This window comes from Electrona antarctica (genome assembly GCF_951216825.1).
Source record: "Electrona antarctica genome assembly, chromosome: 20".
Lineage (NCBI taxonomy): Eukaryota > Metazoa > Chordata > Actinopteri > Myctophiformes > Myctophidae > Electrona > Electrona antarctica.
In genome coordinates, this window is record NC_136801.1 from 28,303,472 (window position 1) to 28,326,693 (window position 23,222).

Below are 23,222 nucleotides of genomic sequence, written 5' to 3' on the forward strand. Positions count from 1 at the left end.
TTCGTCTATCAAGTTCTGTTTCATAACTTTTTAAGTAGCTAAGATATGCAGTTCTCTATATCTGGTTTAGGTTAGGAATGGGATCTGAGAAGAGTTCTGATTGGTTTAAGATTCGGGCTGAAAGTTGTTTTTTTTCCGCCCTACCACACCCTGTCAATCTGATTCTGTGCATTTTTCTACCAGCCGGAGGCACATGAACACAATACAGGAATACAGCAATACAGTCGGGATATATAATTTACACTTTTTATTTTACATTTTTTAATTTCTGTTTTAGCTAAGGCTATAACTTTAGTTACAACTTAGACTTCAGTTCAGTTCTAGTAAAGAAATCAGATTTTTCAGCGTCTGGAAAAGAAAAACAAGAATTTCTACCCTACAGCTGAAGATAGCCTCAATTGGAATATCAAAATTAGCTTTTCCAATTTTCATCTTTATTTCTTGCGGGAGGCGTATCAGGCGATAATTTCTCCAGGACGCGCGCATTACGCACGGCGGTTCCAATGGCGCTCATGTGCAGGCAGATCACAGGCATCATGGCGAGTTGCGCAGGCTGGGTCGGGGTGATCGTCGGCACAGCGACCAACGACTGGGTTCGAACGTGCGACTACTCTGTGAACACATGCGTCCGCATGGACGAGCTGGGATCCCGGGGGCTCTGGGCGGAGTGCGTCATCTCACCAGCGCTCTATCACTGCGTCGCACTCAACCAGATCCTTACCTTACCAGGTAGGCCTATAAATAATAATGTTCTGTGCAAATATGTGAACGTGAAAAAAATAAAAACAGAATGTGAGTGTTAGTTGATGAATGAGAGAGGAGGTTAAGTTTGGTGTGCAAATTGGAGAGATAGGCTACAATAACTAGATGTTCATTACAATTTCATGTTTTATGTTCTGTTGAATGGTGCTCATTGTGAGCTTGTAGATCCGCTATCTTGGAGAGGGAGGGAGAGTTATGCAGAATTATGCAGATTAAAAACTTGCACTGTATGCAAGAGATTTGAAATGGTTCATCAAAGCAGTTGTACATGATGTATATGTTAAATGGATAACAGCTTTTTGGGAATTCCCTTTGCTCATCTGTGTGTGTGTGTGTGTGTGTGTGTGTGTGTGTGTGTGTGTGTGTGTGTGTGTGTGTGTGTGTGTGTGTGTGTGTGTGTGTGTGTGTGTGTGTGTGTGTGTGTGTGTGTGTGTGTGTGTGCGTGCGTGCGTGCGTGCGTGCGTGCGTGCGTGCGCGTGCGTGTGTCTGTGCGTCTGCGTGTGAGCGTGCGTGCGTGCGTGCTCAGTGGTGGATGGGTGTGGGTCCAACATTTGACTATCTTAAGCAAGTGGTTCTTAAAGTGAGACCCCCAGTGGCCCTTGAATGGGTTCCAGTGAGTCCTCAGCAGAACAAAAACTAAAACAATTAATCAATAATAAATAAATACATAAAAGGTTTAATTTCACTATTATTTCACAAATTAGCCCAATTAGAGAATGCACAACAATTCAGATCACTCTCTCCACTGTTGTCTCCTAATCTAAAGTAGACAACTGTAAAGTGCTGTATGTCTAATGTAACAACAAAAGTCTTGGGGGTCCTCAGCATAATAATATGTATCAATTATTTATAATTTCATATAAAAACGATTGAGAATCACTGTTTTATGCAGCATATTGGAGGTGTTGATTTTCTCTTTCTCTCTCCCATATTTCTCCCAAGTCCAAACAATAATATGTACAGTACATTCTATAACTATAATGTGTACATTCCGTTGTCTCTCTCTCGGTGGAGAGAGGCAATTGCAACGACGTCCAAACTACAATAAAGATGGCGGCACATATCTAATCCGGTGTGCTGTCTGCTTCAAACAAACTACAATAAAGATGGCGGCACATATCTAATCCGGTGTGCTGTCTGCTTCAAACAAACTACAATAAAGATGGCGGCACATATCTAATCCGGTGTGCTGCCTGCTTCAAACAAACTGGACAGTGTCCTGCTATCAAACACTGGAGAACAATTTCTTACTGGAAAAGTACAGTGGAAGAGAAAGACTTCTATTCTCAAAAGATCTTCAGATTGTTTTCAAGACTTTTCAGATTCTTTAAAAAGAGCAGATCTACACGCACAAGTCGCATTACAACACTTTGTGTGGTTGTAGATCAGCAATTTTTTTATATCCGTAATATAAAATAGGGCTAAAGTGCATGGTTTAATTTAACACATTATGCTAGATTAACTAGATTTTACTGGGGACCCCCTAGAACCCTTCCAAGGACCCCTGGGGGTCCCCAGACCCCACTTTGTATTAACATACTCCAAAGATTGGTTAAACTAATGCTTTATTCATTCAAATAAGACCAACGTAATTCAAAATTTCTTTGAATTCAATCTTTTTTTTCTCAACTTGTGTAACTCTTATGTGTGTCTCTCTCTGGCTTTATCTGTCTCGGCCTCCCTCAGCTTACATCCAGACGGCGCGTGCTCTGATGATCTGTGCGTCGATATTGGGTCTGCCAGCCATGCTGCTGATGCTCATGGCCATGCCCTGCGTCAGACTTGTCAGCGACACATCCGAGATCAAACAGCGCAGAGCCAGAGTGGGAGGGGTTCTCATGTTGATTATGGGTATGTGAGAGAGGACTGACTCCAGCCAAAGTTACACTGGTACAGTATATAGACTACAGAGCATACTCTAAAACAGTGGTTCCCAAACTTTTTCATGCCAAGGACTCCCAAATTGACACTAATTAGCCCGCGGACCCCCCCCCCCCCCCCCCCATTTGAAAAGATATGCCAGGGACCCCCATAAGAGAAGATGTTAACGGCTCTAGCAGTGATTCTCAATCCGTTTAATTTTGACATGCATCAGTCTACAGACCCCCATTTAATGGCATTTCTACCTCTGGGACCCCCAATTTATATTGTAAAATCAATGTTAATTTAACTCAGAGTGTACAGATGGAACCAAATGGACCCGTTAGGGTCCATTTGTACACTCTCAGAGTTACTGACCCATAAGGGTCCATTTGGTTCCAAACTATCATTTAGCTGGGGACCCCCTGGAACTCCCTCAAGGACCCCTGGGGGTCCCCGGACCCCACTTTGGGAACCTCTGCTCTACAAAACCTTCACACTGTACTAGTTGGGGTACATTACAGTAAGTACTTGATGATCTCTCACGTCATTAGTAGCAATACCAAAATATAGAAATACTCCGTTACAAGTATAACAGAGTATTAAAGTATTGAAATGTTACTTGCATAAAGGTACAAAAATATTGCCATCAAAATGGTTAGGGCTATATTGAAATAATAATAATCTAAATTTGCAAAGTGACTTCTAACTAAATTGAAGTTGAACAATTGTAGTGGAGTAAAAAGTATCCCCCCCCCCCCCCCCTCGGATATGTAGTGGAGTAGAAGTATGAAGTGTAGAAAAACTTGAATTACTCAAGTGAAGTAAAAGTACCTCAAAATTGTATCCAAGTTCATTGTTTTAGTAAAGGTACATACAGTAGTTACTTTCCGCCACTGGGATGCAAGTGCAGAGAGAAACCTGCCTCAGTGGTCCATTTTTAGTTGCAGCCCCAATTCTGCACATAGCTTTTGTGTGCATGCAACCCTGGGTATGGACTAGTACAGTATAACTGTGTGCATGCAACCCTGGGTATGGACTAGTACAGTATAACTTTCAATGAAGAAAGAGGATACACTGCTCGTAGCCACGATGCAAAAAGTAAACAACCAACTTTTCGATCAGACAAAGGTCTTCTTCAGGGATTGACACAACAAAAATGGACACACCTCTTCCAATGGAGTTCACCTGTAATCCTCCCCTACAGTACATGTGAGGTTCATACTTGTTGTGTTGAGAACTCAGCCGGGGAATCCCTTGGTTGAAGCAGCGCTATAGCAGGTGTGATGGGGGTCAGGGGAAAGGAGGGTCAGGTTGAAGCCCAGCCTCGCCTCATCCTGCCTGGGCTGCTCTCTCAGCGAGGCCTGCTTCCTCTGGGGGAGGACAGGTAGTCCCCTGTCAACAGGCATAGAACACACACACACAGTCAGAGTGACAGCTGAACACACACACACACACACACACACACACACACACACACACACACACACACACACACACACACCTTCCTACAGTAGTGGATATGATTTTTATATATTTTAGATTACATACCGGTATACACATAAAAACCCCAGGAAAGTGTTTCTTGTGTCCCAAACATCATTAAAATAAGCTTTGGTTGCAAAAGGGGTGAAGTGGCCCTTTAAGCTTACCTATCATTTCTCTCTCGTCTCTCCCAATAGCCATCTGTGGCGTGGTTGCAACCGTCTGGTTCCCCATTGGTGCTCACCAGAGCGAGGGCCTGATGTCGTTCGGTTTCTCCCTCTACGCCGGCTGGGTGGGCTCCGGCCTCTGCCTCCTGGGGGGCTCTGCCATCCTGTGCTGCAACGGCATCGACCCTACTGCCAACCCGCGCAGGGAGAACAGCTTCTACTACTCCAGGGGGCAGGGGGGCATGTCCGCCACCCTCGACCCCCCAGCCAACCATGCTAAGAGCGTGCACGTGTGAAAGCTGAAGGGGGCTGGCTACATGCTTCAAAAGACACCATCATCGTGTTTTGTATTTTATAATTATATTCTACTCCGAACAAAGTTCAGATTTTGGGGAGAAGCGTAGTAGTCTTTGTTACTGAGGTTTTTGTATTGAACACACCTGGTGGAAAGTAACTACGTAGGCCTACATTTACTCAAGTACTGTTACTTAAGTATAATTTGTAGGTAAATTTACTTTACCATTTTTCAATACTTCATATTTCTACTCGACTGCATCCCAGAGGCAAATATTGTACTTTTTACGCATTAACCACGTTAGCCCCATTTTATACTTTGTGTTCGTTTAAAAAGCTGATTGACGAGGTTGGAGACCAGCTATTTTAGAAAATGTTTGATACATTTTTGAAAGATTTTAGTACTTTTACTTTGTTACTGTAAGATGTTAGTACTTTTACTTTGTTACTGTAAGTATGTTTTGATGCCAGTATTGTTGTACTTTTACTCAAGTACATTTTGAATACATGACTCTTACTAGTAGTATTTTTATATGGTATTGCTACTTTTTACTCAAGTGATAAATCTACTTCTTCCACCACTGTTGAGTCTGTATGTAGAATGTCATTCTTGAAAATGTCAGTACATTGACACTGTATGTACTATATGTAGCTATATATTGTAGTTCTAGCCAGGGATCGTGATTGAAGAGAAAAGCTGGTGTTTGGACTTTTAGTCAGCTAAAAACATTCTGCTTGATGCTACTACGCCATATCTATACTGTAGCTACAGCTGCTTCATAGTATACAGTATGTTCATATTGAAGTTCCTAGAAGCCAAATGTTTGTTTCTTGCAAGGGGAACATACATTTGGTTATGTTTGGGTAATACGTTTTTGTTCATCATATGGTTATGATTTGGTTTTGTGTACGTTTTTAAGAATTAAAAAAAATCTTAATTCTAAGAAATATCAGTAACTAAAACTCCAACGAGCGTAGGTTGTTTCACGACTTCTATTTCATTCTGTAAATCCATCAGGTCTTAATAATGAGGTACCATTTGCGTACCATGGACACAGTAAAATCCTAGTGTTCGTTTAAAAACGCTCAGGATTAGATTTTTGTGGGTTAAGGAGTTCGATGATCATTCTAGTCGTGCATTACAACAGCTAATGAACTCACCTTCAATTACAAGTAGGTGGATAATGAATGGAAATCACCTGGTGTAGAGATGGATTGGTATGTAACTATGTATGCCTGTAATCTCTTCCCAGGCCCTGCGTGATACTGTACACAATCACAACACATTGCTGTAAATGATCCTAGCTTAGTTTCAGCACACTACAGTATAACCAATGTATCAAGTGTGACCTGCCTTGCCTTGAGTACTATAAATAAAGTTTGATTAATCAAGACACATTTCATTCACAGAAGTTATTCTTCTTTGAGGTTATTTGGTTTTCAGAAGTGTGGAAGAAGACAAGAACAAATGACATAAGTAATGTCATTGTGACTGAGATACCAGGCTGTAATTTAATGCATGAACCCTTTCTGAGTCTGACTCTTTTATTTGTAAATCTGTGTATAAAACGTATATCCTGTTTTTTTTTTGTTTTTGTTTTTTTATCCCACAATTTTGCAACCCAGTTTTTTCACCCAGTGTCTCTGCACCTACAGTATAGTACAGGAAGGCAGTGTCATCCAATTCACTCACGAGACATTTTATTCCCATCAAACCAAAGCACAGAGCACTCATTCTCATTTAACATTTAAAATACTTAAACACATTACAATCTCATTTCAATAATAAATAGGATTTACGGCATACATTATGTCAGTACCCCGTCAACTCTGTGTGGCACACTAGTGCTGAGATAACTTAGTCCAGTGTTTCCATGACCTTTTTCCTTTCAAGGACCTCCAGTTTGATATTCATTATAGGCCACGGTCCCCCAGGCATTTTGATACATATTTCTTTATCTCTGGGACCCCAATCAACTGTGAAATCCTCCATGTTATTTTAACTCTGAGAGTATACAAATGGAACCAAAGTTCCATGTGTACGCTCTCAGAGTTATAGACCCAAAAGTCGTCTGTTATTTGTAACCCCCTTTGGTGTTCCTCAGACTGGGCATCCAGAAAACAGCGACTTAGCCCTAGTCTTCGTCAAAGAAGCCCGGATTGGCTTGTCCCCGCGACCTGCTGGGGCCTCGGGACGAGTTCTGGGGCCCCGTCTGGTAGCCCTGCTGGTCCCCATCCACGTCCACGTCGTCGTACTCGTTCTCCTCGTTCTGGTCCTGCTCGTCCGGTTGCTGGTCGTGCTGCTGCTGCTGCTGGCTGTGGTAGCCCTTCTTCTCCGCCGACCAGCCCTGGTACGGCGTCTCCTCGCGCTCGTCGTCCGGGGCGAAGCTGTCGTCCACTTGGTCGTCGTAGCGATGGTAAGAGCTGGTGTGGGCCTCTTCCTCGCGGGCGTTGAGCTCCAGCGTGCTGTTCCAGATGCCGTAGAAGCCGTATATCAACAGACCTGTGTACATATAGGGGAGAGAGCACGACACAGCATTATCAGACCTAGATTTATCTTACAACTTCATGGTGATATGCCCATAATGATGGTTTTGTAGCAACTGTGGATTTTATGTATTAAATGTAAAATGTTCAAACATGTTCAAATCAGGTATATGTTGCATTATTTCATCTATTTTTTTCACATTTTTCAAAAAGAAATAGCCAATTTAACATTGAGGTGCACACAATGTTTAGTTGAGGAAAAGTGCAAGCAAAAGTACTCGTGGAGAAGGTGGTCATAAGTCATATATTTTTTCAAAATCTTTTGAAAATTGCAGATATAAAAACACTAAGTATAAAATAGGGCTTAATTGGTTAATGTATGTTTTATAATAAATATCTAAATCATACTAAATCTACAAAGTAACTTGTAACTAAAAGTTTTCAAATAAAGTAAAAGTACCTCAAAGGTGTACTTACTACTTATATACTTACTTTCCACCACTGCAGACCATAATCTTCAAAAACACATGCTCTGAGTTACTGCCCCAGATGACACAGACGCCGTGGATTAACCTGTGGTGGTCGTACCACGCTACAAACTTCACACTTCTACAGTAGTACAGAGTGACTGACTGATTTGTGTATTTTACTGTTGCATAATAGGATTGGATGGTTTTCATGCAGTGAAAAACCATGTATTTCCAAAACGTACTTTTCAGGAAATGGGGGGAAAAGAACCCAGCTGTGTCCCAATGGATCTAATGTACATGTGACGTGTATAATGTACACTGTACAGTCAGAAGCTCTTGGTAATACTTTTCTTTGGTTAAATATATTTCAACATTAAATGTTGAAATATAGAGAGGTTTCTGCCCGACAGCAATGATATGTGTCCAACTAAGCCAATGTTTATCCTAGAGAAATTCCATGTAACCGTGGCAATAAACACATGCCAACAGTGGAGAGCCAGGCTGAGGTGAAAGCTCACAGGTGGACAGATGATCGTCTCTGATTTGTTACAGAAGAAGATGGGAAACTCTCTTCGCGTAGCCAACCAACTACAGATGTTGACGATAACGTTGTCTGGCTACACATCTTGAAGCGAGCTGTTTGCCCTCCTTTGTACATATTACTAGACGGTAAAATACCTTACGCAGTGCAAAAAAACAAGAAAAAGATTGGGGCACACAAGAGTAGAAATGTCTAAGAATTGTTTCAGTGGAATGGAAACTCCCCACAAATGTACGCACGCAAATTCTTACTACTGAGAGCATAAAATAAAATAAAAACATTTACTTTGTTAAAGGATAGCAAATAACTTAAGACATAAATTGAACACTAACTGACTGGATTGATTATGTTTTAGATCCTTAGACAATATATGTATTTTCCTCCAAGTTGGATAATATTCAATAAATAATCTACATTGTTCTATGTAGAAGAAACCTTGATAGGAGAGACAAGTAATGACATTAGATAGACAGCTATGCTCAATGGGACCTAGCCAATAGGGGAAAGCCCATATAAAAAAACAATAGATGCCTCACCTCGCTGCAGTTCATTGTTGTGGTGGAAGTGGAAGTGGAAGTGCGGAAGGCACGCTACGCCACGCTGCCACTCAAGTGACTACTGTCCAATCACAGCGCGTCTTTTCCGGGACTTGTCAGTCCCGAATGTCTGCTCTGTGAAGCACTAGTCTCGCGTTGCCACTTGCAAGATGCTGCCTCTCGCAATAATTAACAGGCTAGTGAAGCACCAACGCGGAAGCTTGCCCTCACTTGAGTACACACGCTCGAGAGCCCGAAGGAGGCACCTACCTTTCTCTATGTCTATGTGAAAGCCAATGTGCTCATTCTATCTCAATGGGATAGTTCCAGCCACAGGAGCAATGTTTGGAACTATAGCCCATAGGCACCCACTTTGCGGCGAGATCAAAGCGTGTCGCTACTCTCCTACTCTACACTCTGACCTGGCCCACCTAAAGGGGGAGTAACAGTGGTCTAAGAACAACGTTTCTAACCAGTGTCGTTCCACAGCGACTCACCTATGATGCACCAGACAGTGAACCGAATCCAGGTGAGGGGCGACAGCTTGAGCATGAGGTAGCTGTTGACCAAGATGGCCGCCACAGGGACGAAGGGCACGCAGGGCGCCATGTAGGGCAGGACCTGCCCGCTCTGCGGCTGCCGCAGGATCACCATGAGCACCGACGCCATGCTGCTGACCATCATCGTGGCCAGGAGCCCCGAAATGGCCGCGCCGAAGCCCGAGCCTTGCTCCACGCCGAATATGACTGTGGCCCACATGAGGAAGGACATGCCGAAGAGGCTGAGGGTGCAGCGGGTCACCGTGCGGCCGGTGGCCGGCGTGGGACGGGCCGAGGCGTCGGGGATCCCCAGCCGGAGGCGCATGGTGTAGTAATGCCCTCCCAGGAGCCTCTTCAGCAGGGAGGCGTGGCCCGTGTTGAAGGCGGAGTCGTCGCTGTCGCCCTCTGCGCCGCCGGTGTGGTACGACGAGGACGCCTCTTCCGGGTCCTCCTTATTGGCGGGGAGGGCCCCGTCGTCGTCGGGGTGATGCTTATTGAGGTCGTCCTGGGAGCCGTACTGGTGCGTGTCGGTCTGCTGGTCAGGCTGGTAGCGCAGCAGCAGCACGCACACGCTCACCAGCGTGTACGCCAGCAGCGTGCCGATGGACATCATCTCGATCAGGTCCCGGAGGCTGACCAGGAGCGCCAGGATGGACGCCAGGATGCCCGACACCAAGCACGCCAAGATGGGAGTGTGCGTGAAGGCCGACACGTTCGCCAGGGCCCTGCAAAGACACAACACGACGCGCACACACACACACACACACACACACACACACACACACACACACAGAAATGAGGAGATTTCTCTGTGAGCCTCTAGACATGTAATAATAGGAAGGTGAACATTCAGGAAAGGCTACCAGCTCAGTTGCCTTTTCGTTAGAGTGTCCACCCTGAAACTGGGATGTCGGGGTTCATTCCCCCGACTGAGTAAAAGAAAGTTAAAGACTATGAAAATGGGACCCAAGTTCTTTCCAAAATCCACGTCGTATATGCATAGAGCCCATTATGTCTACAATAGCTATAAATCATTGCGTTCACCTGAAGAGCAGTCCATCGCTAGACATGGCGTAGATGATCCTGGGCATGGGGAACAGAGAGCCCAGCAGGGACACCGTGAGGCCTGCTATGGAGCCCACGGCCACCGTGTACTTCCCCCACAGGAAGCCGTGCACCGCAAACATCTCCATGAGAGGAGCCGAGCCGTCGATCAGCTCATAGGGAACCATCAGAGTTAGGATCACACTCACCTGCACACGACAAGGAAGGAAGGCCATGCAGGGAGCTATGCTTAAAATTCAGCAATTCCCAACCTGTGGGCCAAGGTTCGGCCAAGATTTTGATGATCATTTAAGAACATAAAACAAAACAAAAATATCCTTACATGATATTTTTTTCTTTCAAAACTTGAGGACTCAAGTTTTGAGTTTTAAAATAGGAACTTAAAATATACAACCATTCCATTGGTCCAAACCGGAACACAATGGATTGATTGGTCAATAAACATCAATAAACATCTTAACATAGCAGCTGACAGGTTGCCCGGGTTGTGTGTGCGTGCGTGCGTGCGCGTGTGTGCATAATATTACTTACAGACACATAGGCAGTGAGGCAGGCGGCCAGCGATGCGGTGATGGCATAAGGGATGGAGGTGTAGGGGTTCTTGGCTTCCTCTCCGGTCGTAGCGATGATGTCGAAGCCGATGAACGCGTAGAAGCAGGTGGCCGCGCCCCTCATCACCTGGACAGGTAGCCATGGTAATTAGACATCTACAAGCTCACAACACGTCCCATTGTGGAGGGTTTAAGTGCTTAAAGGACCACTTCACCACTTTTCAATCTATCTTCATATAATAGTTCCTCACTAATAATCATGATAAAAGGGCACAATTATTTTCTACTCAGTCTGTGTCTCATAGGAGGGCTGTAGGCAGTTCAGAAACCCGTCCACCAGTGACATCGTCGATGGGGAATCCAAGCTAATGGAAACTGCAGGCTTTCTAGTCCTTTGTAAAATAATCTGCCAACAGCCCTCTTGGACACAGACACAGTAGAAAAAATGTTGTGCCATTTTATCATGATTATTAGTGAGGACCTATTATATGAAGTTAGGTTGAAAAGTGGTGAAGTGGTCCTTTAAGTGGTTAAAGGAGTATAGTTCACCCCAAAAAATATTTATTTTCTATCAATTATAAATATTTTTGTTTTTGTTGCATTCCTAAACCAATGATTTGATTCGACCCGGTCATCAAATTATTGGTTTAGGTATGCGACCTACAAATGAAAAATCATGTCTTACCCCAGACCAGCCATAGGGGAGGAACCTGCCTCCTTCCCAGTTGCTGGTGGACAGGAAGAAAAGCCCTGCAATGATCATGAAGACCCAGACCACCAGGTTGACCACATTGAGGACGTTGTTGAAACTCACGGAGTTACGAACCCCCAGAGAAATGATGGCTGTCACTGTCAGCACGATGAACAGGGCCAACACGTCTGGGTACGTGTCCTCCCCCTTACCTGAGATGTAGACAGAGAGGAGAGTTATTTTATTTTTTGACAGATCTACTTTCATATGAATTATCATTATTTATTTATTATTTTCTATTATTACTCTTATTTACCTTATATTGACTTTTAATTGACACTCTAATATTTTGCTTGTACATTCGCTATTTTTGGTTCATGACAACCCAACCCATCCTAACCCCAAACGGAATCTTTTCCTACTGTAACTGTAACCCTAGTACCCCTAATCTTTTTAACCATAAAACAACCATTTCTTTTGTGAGGACCAGGACAATTTTCCTCCTTTCTATTTCTCAAATTCAATTCAGTACTTGTGGTGATAGGATCAGTTCGCAGTCGAGTGTGTGGAGGCTGGGATGAGGATCAGCATCCAAATCTGAGGCCATGGTTCTCAGCAGGAAACCGATGGATTGTGCACTCCAGGTTGGGAACGAGACTTTGCCCCAGGCGAAGGAGTTTAAGTATCTTTGGGTCTTGTTCGCGAGGAGGGGGAGGACGGAGCAGGAGATCAGCCGGAGAATCTGAGCAGCAGTGCGGTACAGCAGTCGCTGTAACGCACTGTTGTGACGAAAAAAGAGCTGAGCCAGAATTAAGGCAAAGCTCATTCCTACTCTCACCTATCGTCATGAAGTGTGGGTCATGACCAAAAGATTGCGGATACAAGCGGCCATAATTAGTAGACGGGTGGGGCCAACCTCTCCCTTAGAGATAGTGAGAAGTTCAGTCATCCACAAGAGACTCCGAGTAAAACCGCTGCTCCTTCACATGGAAAGGAGCCAGCTTAGGTGGTTCAGGCATCTAACGGAACGGATGCTTCTCAAACATCTCCATATAGTAGGGAGGTCCTTGCTGCGCGTCCCACTGGGAGGAGATCCCCTGGCAGACCAAGGTAACCTGACTCCGCCAGATGGGGCAGCAGAGAGTACACTCGGTTCCCGCCTGGCGGAGTCAGGTTAAGACCAAGGACCAGATGGGGGGGATTATATCTCCACACTGGCCTTCCCTTCCTTTGGAACACCTCAGGATCCCCCAGGAGTAAGTTGAGTCTGGAGCTCTCTATATTTGAACTGTTACCCCTACGTCCCGATTCCAGTTGAAGATGGATGGATGGATGGATGGATGGATGGATGGATGGATGGATGGATAAATCAATGCACATTTGACCCTCAAAAGTATAGTAATACAATTACACACACACACACACACACACACACACTGACCGAGGCCTCTGATTGTCCCCACGTGTGTGATCATGTAGTGGCTGATGGTGTGATTGGCCAGCGAATCAAACATGCTGCTGAGAGCCGACGCCCCCGCCGCCGTACCGATCAGGTACTCCAGGATCAGATTCCAACCAATGAAAAACGCCACAAACTCTCCAACCGTCACGTAGCTGTAGGTGTAGGCGGAGCCGGTGGTCTTGGGAACACGGACGCCAAACTCTGCGTAACACACACCTATAGGGAGGCGCGCGTGCACGCACGCACACACACACACACACACACACACACACACATACAGAAATGTGAAATATATACAAAGCATATATTAATTATTTTTTACATTTTGGGGAAAAGAATTGCCAATTTAACATTTGTAGTAGTTAAATTGGCATTAGTAGTAGTAGTAGTAGTAGTAGTAGTAGTAGTAGTACTAGTACTAGTAGTAGTAGTAGTAGTAGTAGTAGTAGTAGCCTACATATGTATAGCATTGTATAGTATATATGTATAGTTAATATGTATAGTGTCATTATATAGATATGTTCTAGTTACGTTCTTAGCTTACGCATGTTTCTTGATAAATGCATTTTATATATGTGATGTATTCCCATACTTTTGTTCCTGCCTAATGTAAGTCGCTCTGGATTAAGAGCGTCTGCTAAATGCCTAAATTGTAAATTGTAAATTGTAGTAGTAGTAGACAAAGACGCAACCGCAGATGTGTCTCCGCGTCTCACCTGAGAGTATGGACGCCATCGCTGCGATGATGAAAGACAGGATGACCCCGGGCCCCGCCGTGGCTTTGGCCACCAGCCCGGCGACCACGTACATCCCCGTGCCCACGCAGCTGCCCACGCCCAGCGACACCAGGTCCGCGGTGGTCAGCACCTTGGCCAGGCCCGCCCCGGCGCCCTCCTTCACCTCCGTCAGGCCGTGGGAGTCGTGACTCATTGCCCCCACGGGTTTGGTGCGCAGCAGGCGTGAGTACACGTTGTACCAGGCGTTCCCCCAGGCCACTCGCCCCAACCAAGCTGCCATTGTTGTGTGTGTGTGTGTGTGTGTGTGTGTGTGTGTGTGTGTGTGTGTGTGTGTGTGTGTGTGTGTGTGTGTGTGTGGTGTTCGTGGGATGCTTTCCTCTATTCGTATCTCTTTTTCGCTCTAACTCCCATCTGTCATTCTCTCCTCATTCATTCTTCCCTCATAAGCGTCCTCGACCTGTCCTCCTATCGTCCCCAGATGGAGCCTTCAAGACCCCCAGGAGTCATCTCTCCCAAGATTCTGTAGGAAAGACAGAGAAAAACAGTTGCATCTTCCTTTACATCTTGCAAACATAGCATCTTTCCTTCATCTAGCATGTTATTACCACACATTGTCGATATATTTACATAGGAATATCGAAACTGTAGATAATCTAGATGTCTACTGTCTTTATCTTCCTGCAATGTCTCATTGTACAAATGTTAGTCCTGTATGTCTAGGTACTCTTGCCAAGGAAAGTTCCTTGTACGCACATAGGCTACTTTCTGATTTTGTTACTCTCGCATATTGCCCCGAGTAAGTGTAACACCTGAGATTCGAACCCTGGTCCCCCATACATGGGAAATCATAATCAAACATCTACTGCTATTTTAAGAGGGAATCCACCATTGACCAGGAACAATTTTAAGCTTTTGGGCTTCAGGCTGAGCTACTTTGACTTCCCCCCCCCCACTGGAAAACCCAATCCAGGTCACAGCACCAATGTAACATCCGAGAGTCGAACCCGGGTCCGTAAGAATAAGCGAATGACTCTGATGAAGATCGACTTGGCATCGAATGTTAGTCATTATAAATAAAAAAGGCATCTCATTTTCCATGATGCTTTTGCTTTTGTCTGTACAAGCATCAACTATTAAAGTGCTAAGATTAAAATGAATATATTAATCGCAGCAAATAAATGTTTGAGATTCCACACAAGTTGTGTGAGAAACAGCTCTGTTACAGCCTACTGTATAGAGACCTACTGTCTCTATACAGTAGGTTAATCTGACCTGGCAGTGCTCAGTGACTTACAATAAAACACTTTCATTCTGACCTTGAATTCCACTGATGCTCCAATTCAGAACAACTTACAAGAACAACACTATTACAGACCAATAGTTTAAGTGGCTGCATAAGAATATGGCCAACTAGAAAAAGTGCCCTTCTGGGCACAGGTCTCCACCAGGAGGATAGGACTGTGTGAGATGTTTGGCAACATGTTTAGGAGTAATATAAACATGTTTGCCTTTGATGGCAATTGGATGATTTGAGGCATTTTGTTCCAAAAATGTGTTTTGCAAAAATCAACCTGTTGGTGGCGCTATAACAGGCCAATGTGAAAAGGGTGGGATATATTCCTCAGCCTAGTAGGAAAATGTGTGAAAGATTTCACGTAAATTGCATGCTGCGTTCATGATTTGAGGCTTTTGTTCAAAACGGGGCAATCTTGCAAACTGTTTAAGCCAATTAGGATGGAATATGAAATATGGGACAGATCCGACTTGAGCACATGACCATAGAGATACTCTGTAACGATTTGTGAGATTTTTGGACAGAATCTGGAGGAGTAATATCAAAAAATGTGTTTTACAAAAGTCGGCCTCCTGGTGGCGCTATAAAGGCAGATGCGGAAAATGCAGGTCAAAGGTTTGTCCTTGGCCTCTAGGGAGTGTGCATGCAACGTTTCACGCAGATCGGTGCAGTTTTAGGTAAAACATGTGAAAAGCTGCCTCATGGTGGCGCTATAACAGGCCGTTCTGGAAAATGTGGGGCAGAGGTTCATCGTTGGCATCCAGGGAGTGTGTGTGCAAAGTTTGGCATCGACCGGGTTAACGGTGCCAGAGATTAGCTGGTAACGGACGGACGGAAGGACACACACACGGACGGAGTGCAAAACATACTCTCTCCCCATGCCTTCGGCCTGGTGGAGACAATAACTAGGGTGGGTAGAGTGAATTGTTAAGAACAGTGGTTCTCAAAGTGGGTACTCCAGACACACGGGTTCCTTGTAGGGATTCCAAATGGATCCTTACAGGTCAGTAACTCTGAGAAGTTAACCAATGGAACTAAATTACGGGTCCATTTTCCAATTCCAACAACATTTACCTTCCCCCGCTTCGCACGATGGGCGCCCGTGCCTTCTGGCATTTAAAAAATGAGTTTTCTTAGTTTTATCCTAGGACTTTTTCTGTATGCCTTGACTTTACTTAGTTTTTAATCTTACTGTATGTGTTGTTTTTTTTGCCTTTGCCTGTTGCACATTAATTTAGGTGAAAGTGTAAAGTGTGTTACAAATAAAAGCTTTGAGAACTACTCGCTTAGAACATATATAAGGGGGCCTAGCCCAACTTTTTGAGAACAAGGATTGTGGGTTTACTTCATGACTTCCCATAGCACATGCAGGTGAAGATGGGACGCCAGGGCTCCTCTCTCCTCATGCACTAGAGCAAGACTCCCTCTCTGAAACATTCATGACATGCAGAGCTCTCCTTACACAATGGAAAGCTACACCTACCATGGCCAAAAAGGAGCTGTAGAGTTATACTGTAACTCCTACACAACTTGGATATTTAGCATATTTAGCTCTGTGAAGACACAAACTGTGAAAGCACTGTCTATTAACCACGTGTACAAAGACTTGAATGCTTGAAGAGCTGTATCGTCCATTTTTGAAAATAATTCAAAAGTGTTGGACTTTTTTTTATATTTTTGTTTTCGCCTGTAATGCCTAAAATAGGGGCGCCAGGTTAAATTGCAACAGGCTGGTTCAGCAGCAGACACATATCTGTGGCTTCTGAACAGACACCGGTGGCCAGACATGAACACAGCAGTGCAGTATGAACATCCACACAGACATACATACAGTACTGTAGGCCTACTCACTCATTTGCTGTTTCCCCCTGGCATCAAAAAGACAAGTGATGAAATAATGTCGTTCATTCCATATCTGCGCTGGAGAGCCGGGGTCCACTCCAAACTCAGAGGGAGGCGGTGGTGAGTGGAGACAGAAGCAGCAGGTTAATTATTCAAACACATCTACATGTGATCAGTCTAATATATTATTCAGTGTGTGTGTGTGTGTGTGTGTGTGTGTGTTTGTGTGTGTGCGCGCGCGCAAGCGCCCCCGCACGCGCCCCCGCACGCGTGCGCACGTGCGGGGGTACAGTACGTTTGTATAACTATCATTCATTTGTCAGGTCGGACTCGGGACGTGTGTGTTATCTTTGTGTACTACATCTAAACAGGTGTTTCTTTCACGCCCATTTAGGGAAGTAACAGTGGGAAATCACCAGCTGACGTGTGTGTGTGTGTGTGTTTGTGTGTGAAAGAGAGAGACAGAGAGAGAGGGGGGAGGGAGACACAGAGAGAGACAGAGAGAGAGAGAGTACATGTGACTAAGAAGTCTACATTTTGCAGAATTTACATTTATAGGCATTTAGCAGAGACTCCTAATCCAGAGCAATTAACAGGTAAACACGAGGTAATACATCAAATGCATAGAAGTAGAAGTAAACCAAGAACCTATCATCAGTATAATATCGTCAAAAAATAAATAAATTCAAATAAATAGAAACTATACACACTATAGGATGCCAGGTCTACAAATGGACTCCCTGGCCTACATAACATGCCATAACAAAATTATAAACATCAAGGCTTTGTATAATGGGACATTTAGGCTAATAAACATTATTTGTTCTGTACTTTGAGATGTATTTTGGGTGTGCAGTACACTATAAAGTTAATACATTTTTGATTGAGGTTTGGATTGATTGAAAATTGTATTAACAGTTTGCAGAATTACAGTACATTTCAAGCACAAACTCAATACAAAGGCTGTTAACTGTGAGTGGACGACCCAATTAAGCATTACACTTGTTTACAACAGGGTCCACCATGTTCAATTCATCAAAACATTTAGAGACGTACAAATAGACACTTCTATATGGAACACTCTACAAACTGGCTGACGCCTTAAGTGGGGACCAACAGTTTGTCTCGAGAGACTATATGCTCCTATAGTGAGAGCGAGGAAACAGGTTTGAATCCAACTCCGTCTTGTTGTGTTCTTTTCTTTCTCCTGCCACTTGGTTTCATGTCTACACCACAAGCAAATGGACACCAGTCATACAAAAGGACAGATGGCATACCAGTGACTTGGGACATGAGATGAGGTGATGTTTTTACTTTATTTTTGAAGTATACTTTTTAATTGTTAGGTTTTGACTTCTGGCGTGAACACACATTCTCTGTCACCGTGATTGAAGGCTTCCACAGCCAAACGAGGTGGTTTCTTTCCTTTTTTAAAACACCAAAAGAGCTCTATTTTGTTTTCATCCAGATGGGAATACGGCAAGGATACAGGATTTATAACACATTCCACTATAAGGACTAGCCATCACAGTGTTTCTCAAGAGGCCTAGAATTTCATCATTTTAAGGACAAAGCAACTTGGCCTCTGGTGTTGTGATTTTTTTGGGCCAAATGGCTATCAATTAAAACAATGACTTATGAAATCATTATTTAAATTCAAGGGAGAATTATATTTTCAAATACTGTATAGCGGTGGGGCATCATCAAGGGCAATGTGACCTCAAAATGTATATGCATATAATTTTTGAAGGGCATAAAGCCAAACTGAAAAGGCACAGGCTCAGCACTGTAGCCATGGCCTTCATTTAATTCCTGCCCTGTAAATAACTTTAAATTCAATAATGGGATAGATGTAGGCCTAAATCCTGGTCATGAGAACAGACTATCATTAATCTCCCTTGTTTTGAGGGTGGTGGTTAGTGTGTCTGTCTTGTATTGTTGTAATCTGGAGGTAATGGGATACAGAAGGTCAGATTACCAACCTGGGATAACAAATGCAAGGCAGATGAAGACACATAGGTATGAATGAACGTTTGCAACCTCAGTGCTTAGAATACAGGCCTATGGTGAAATAAATACGGTGACAAATACAAAATCATGGTACATGTGCAGCACGATGTACACTATGAACGCAACACTTTATATGCAACCAATACAAGTGTTTACATTTTGCTGAAGTTGCAAACAGCATAAAATTAAATGTTAATGATACTATACCTATTATTTGACAAGAGTAATAAGCAGTTAAGTTTTTTCTATGTTAGTGTGTATAGGATATTTTCACACCATGTGCTAAAATGGGATACGGACTAAGAACATGGATCAGAGTAACAGACAAGCAGACAAACAGTGAAAAGAAAGACAACCCCACTCCAAACCGTAGGCATCTACGTTCTTACAGAACAGGGTAAGGTGGAGGCATTCCTAAAGCTTTCTGCTTTATGCACACCAGATGATACAGCAGCAGCAAACTCGCACACACGCGCGCGAACACACACACACAGCTTGCTAGGACTTTCCAATGATTTGCAGTTTTACACCTTGAAATGCATAGCATTCACCTTTAAGATGTTGTTCCCCATGTGAAGTGCAGGACTGCACACACAGATTAGGGAAAGGGCAGGGGGAAAGGAAAGCATATACACACAATTGAGAGGGGAAAAACAAGAACACTGGTCATCAATTCAGAAGGGGGCCAGCTGGACGCTGATCTAAGACCGGTTCACAATATTCCAAATACCTGCTTGTATTATTCATCTTTTTTTTTTTTTTTTTTGCCCTTTTCAGGTTCTTTTACTATTATCTTGTGAAAGCCAATCTTTGATGTTCCTGCCTTGGAGACAATAGGCAACAGCACCATCTAGTGACCCTTTAAAATATTTTTCCACAACTAAGCTATACCTACCTACATAGTATTATAAGTAACGGTTTTCATCTTAAGTCAGTGAGATTTTAGACCCTTACAAACCATGACCAAAATGCAGGATGTTATTTTGGTGATACAAAACTTTACCTACAAAGACATTCGAGGAACAGTAGGTCAATAAAGTTGATCAGTGCGTTTATACGGATGATTTATTATATGTTATGCAGCTGATGCAAAAACAAATAAAATAAAATATATAACCTTGTTGCTCCCTCTCTCAAATTCTGCTAAGGAGCCCAAAAAGGCTTGGGCTGGTCCTGCGGATGTATATTAATAATCAGTAATGGACATTTCTTTGACAGTAAATAAACAAACAGTCAGTCAAATTAAATGGCATTTCTTTATTCTCCGTCAGTGTCACATTGCAGCTTATGATGTAGTGGTGCTATTGCAGTCCATTCTGACATTGGGCAACAATATTGTTTAACCAACACAACCGTAGGTCAGTGCAGTCGTGCACAGCCTAGTAGCGCTTGGCCGCCTGTGTAGGTAGGTGAGGCCCTTCACTCGTCTGCCTCAGACTCCTCATCATCATCCTGACTGATCTGGAAGTAGCGTAGCTCGTACGACTCCTTGTCGGATGCCACCACCCTCAGCCAGTCACGGAGGTTATTCTTCTTCAGGTACTTCTTGGTCAGGTATTTCAGGTACCTGCATGATAACACAGAAAAACCGATGGGATTACATTTTCTATTACAGACAGGGCAGAGGAGGCACAAGAGGACTTTTTCGAATGGTAATTAGGGTATATATATATATATATATATATATATATATATATATAGTCACTAAATTGGAGTTGAGTGTGAGGCCGGAAGCTCTTGCTGTTCTCAATAAGCACCTCTGAGAACCACTGGTATAGATTAAGTGGATACCAGTGTTTCTCTGGTCTTTTGGAGGCTACCCAAAGCTCAATGCACACTTACTTGTTAGTGTAGTGAGTCATAAATATGTTCACATGTTAAAACCCGACTACAATGACTGAAGGGTTCGTCAAAAGTTTGTTTCAAGTTCTGTCTTTACTGCCATGAGCTAAAGCCTATGAGCTAATACAAATATATACAGATAAAGCTAAACCCACCTCTTGGAGAACTGCTTCTCAGACGTGACGTTGATCTTGTTCTTGACACGGCTGATCTGGACCACATTAGTCAGATTCCCCGTCTTCCCGTTGACCTTTATCCTCTCATTGAGGAAGGTTTCCTATTGGACAGAAGCACAGTGACACACTAGGGAAGAGAACCCTAGTGTTTGTTTTGACCTAGGGAAGGGAACCCTAGTCCATGCACAGGATTAGCCAGTCTCTCAAACTATGACAATTGCTAACTTCAACTTGTTGAAAACAAAATAGTACACTACAAGTGTCCACAATATATTGTCCACTTCTTAATGGAATCGGCTTCCCAGATGTGATCATTATTATTTTTGTGTGTGACCATTATTTTAATGTAATTTGCAAAGGACTAAATGTGAGTTAGGGTTGCGATTAGCCCCTCTCGGAACACTCGTAAAAGGTTTCTGACATTTGGATGTTTACCTTTTACGGAGGGTCCCTTTTCAGCTGTCGCCCGCAACATGGCGATTCTGGGATACACACGGACTTGGCCTCGCATATGTCCTTGCTATGCGCTATTTGAGTGATGGTTATGTCTCTAAAGAAGCATATATCTGCAATAGGAGACAACGGAGACAACCGAACCCCCCGCGAACGGTGCAGAAGCCGTTACGTATTTTTAATCTTTGTCAGACCGTTTTGGCAGCTCTGAAAAACATCCTGCATGTATGCGGTCGGCCAATCAGAGGCAGTAACAGCTAGCCAGCCACCGCTCGGGAGGCGGGACATGGGAAGTGAGAATTTCAGAGCTGCCAAAACGGTCTGACAAAGATTAAAAATACGTAACGGCTTCTGCACCGTTCGCGGGGGGTTTGGTTGTCTCCGTTGTCTCCTATTGCAGATATATGCTTCTTTAGAGACATAACCATCACTCAAATAGCGCATAGCAAGGACATATGCGAGGCCAAGTCCGTGTGTATCCCAGAATCGCCATGTTGCGGGCGACAGCTGAAAAGGGACCCTCCGTAAAAGGTAAACATCCAAATGTCAGAAACCTTTTAAGAGGGTTCCAAGAGGGGCTAGGTTGCGATATCAAGTAGCCTACATTTCATGAATGCCATAAACTACTACACAGCCATAGATCACTCCAATGCAGTGGATTAAGGCTGGGTAACCAAAATGTTTGAATTTTTAAGGCACATTGAGAAATAAAGAAACCTTAAATGCAATATCACAGGCAGCCGTTCTAGTGGCTCCCCCAACCCTGCTACCTGGTGGTGACTTCAGATACGGTTGGTTTTCTTGTCTACAGGGTAAATGGTTGCATTCACCTTAAATCCCAACCTAGACTAACATGCAAATAAAATAAATTCCTAGATGAAAACAAACACGATCCTGAGGATCATGGTTAACAGACGCTGTCATAGATTTATTGTATGGAATGAATTCATCAGAATGATGCATTTTAGAAAACCAGAGAATGCCAATGACAATGTCTTACTGATGAAAACAAATAGCTTCTTATTGTATAATCAGAACTGAGGCCCTCAAGAAAACAATTAATGAATTTCATGATCGATCAATTGAGCAACACTTGGAAGTGGCGTTTTAAGTGTTCTCAATGATTTCTATACATAAAATGGAACCACGACATTCTCAAGAAGTGATTTGATTTTACTTTCAGAAACTTACAAAGTTGGCGGAGTCCAGAATGCCGTCCTCCACGGGGTGAGTACAGTCCAGGGTGAACCTCCATGCTGCGCCCTTTTTGGACTTCTTACTCTTAACTATGGGTTTCTTCTTCAGATTCATCTGGGGATAAAAAAAAAACAGCAGTTCAAATATTATGCCTAGTTGAGTAATCGCTGTTATACAAGATCACTTTAACTTGACTGAATGCAATGAATAAAAGTAACACGTGTTAACAGTTAGCTAATAATGGTAACATGTAGCAGCTTTTTTCCCCTCGTTTCCCCCACGACCAAAACAGTGCACTGTGTGTGCGCATTGCGAAGCACCGTTGGTAGGAAAGGTCATTATGTGATTATGAGTACATCATTGTGAACATATTCCCCCAAAACTATCTCGAATTATGAAAACGAGCCCAACTAAGACGAGGAGCTTTCTGTACATACCGGCGCCATGTTGAGCTTGAGGGCTGAAAGAAAGAGTCGGCAGTGACGCAGAGCGGATGTACTGTACTATTCTACTGTCACGTGACTCGCGTCAGCTGATGATCCGATCCGAACCGAACCGAACGCACCCGAGTGGGCGCCTCGATGAGAAATTGTCTGCTTCCCCCCCCACCCCCACACGCGCACAAAAATAGAATTGGAAAATGATTTGAACATGCACGGCGCATTCATTATCATACTTACATTATCATACGCATTCAATCATTAAATATTATTCACCTTCATCTTCTTTTGTATGCCCAAAATGACCGTATGAACAGGTAG

At 43.6% G+C, this 23,222-nt stretch overlaps 3 protein-coding genes across 3 annotated transcripts; 1 reads left to right on the forward strand and 2 right to left on the reverse strand.

The window, feature by feature from the left end:
* The first annotated feature begins 264 nt into the window (after window positions 1-264).
* On the forward strand, window positions 265-4,574 carry cldn11b (claudin 11b). The gene is made up of 3 exons (XM_079489355.1): window positions 265-729; window positions 2,449-2,613; window positions 4,305-4,574. The coding sequence occupies exons 1-3, from the start codon at window positions 504-506 to the stop codon at window positions 4,568-4,570; spliced, it is 657 nt and encodes a 218-aa protein (XP_079345481.1). The 5' UTR covers window positions 265-503; the 3' UTR covers window positions 4,571-4,574.
* A 1,992-nt stretch (window positions 4,575-6,566) lies between these two features.
* LOC306913189 (putative cationic amino acid transporter) lies at window positions 6,567-14,053 on the reverse strand. Its single transcript, XM_079489775.1, has 7 exons — window positions 13,627-14,053; window positions 12,890-13,126; window positions 11,443-11,660; window positions 10,738-10,884; window positions 10,186-10,394; window positions 9,100-9,866; window positions 6,567-7,071 (listed from the first exon to the last, which is right to left on the reverse strand). The coding sequence occupies exons 1-7, from the start codon at window positions 13,925-13,927 to the stop codon at window positions 6,704-6,706; spliced, it is 2,247 nt and encodes a 748-aa protein (XP_079345901.1). The 5' UTR covers window positions 13,928-14,053; the 3' UTR covers window positions 6,567-6,703.
* A 5,977-nt stretch (window positions 14,054-20,030) lies between these two features.
* Window positions 20,031-23,034, reverse strand: rpl22l1 (ribosomal protein L22-like 1). The gene is made up of 4 exons (XM_079489584.1): window positions 22,899-23,034; window positions 22,456-22,575; window positions 20,791-20,912; window positions 20,031-20,360 (listed from the first exon to the last, which is right to left on the reverse strand). The coding sequence occupies exons 1-4, from the start codon at window positions 22,905-22,907 to the stop codon at window positions 20,213-20,215; spliced, it is 399 nt and encodes a 132-aa protein (XP_079345710.1). The 5' UTR covers window positions 22,908-23,034; the 3' UTR covers window positions 20,031-20,212.
* Window positions 23,035-23,222: the final 188 nt, after the last annotated feature.

Coding starts and splice junctions, on each gene's coding strand:
- cldn11b (XM_079489355.1), top strand. CDS start 504: ATGGCGCTCATGTGCAGGCAGATCACAGGCATCATGGCGAGTTGCGCA. Junction 730..2,448: donor CCAGATCCTTACCTTACCAG/GTAGGCCTATAA, acceptor GGCCTCCCTCAG/CTTACATCCAGACGGCGCGT. Junction 2,614..4,304: donor GGTTCTCATGTTGATTATGG/GTATGTGAGAGA, acceptor CTCTCCCAATAG/CCATCTGTGGCGTGGTTGCA.
- LOC306913189 (XM_079489775.1), bottom strand. CDS start 13,927: ATGGCAGCTTGGTTGGGGCGAGTGGCCTGGGGGAACGCCTGGTACAAC. Junction 11,661..12,889: donor GGGGACAATCAGAGGCCTCG/GTCAGTGTGTGT, acceptor TCTACATCTCAG/GTAAGGGGGAGGACACGTAC. Junction 10,885..11,442: donor TCCCCTATGGCTGGTCTGGG/GTAAGACATGAT, acceptor CTACCTGTCCAG/GTGATGAGGGGCGCGGCCAC.
- rpl22l1 (XM_079489584.1), bottom strand. Junction 20,913..22,455: donor TTCTGGACTCCGCCAACTTT/GTAAGTTTCTGA, acceptor TCTGTCCAATAG/GAAACCTTCCTCAATGAGAG. Junction 20,361..20,790: donor GAGAAGCAGTTCTCCAAGAG/GTGGGTTTAGCT, acceptor GTTATCATGCAG/GTACCTGAAATACCTGACCA.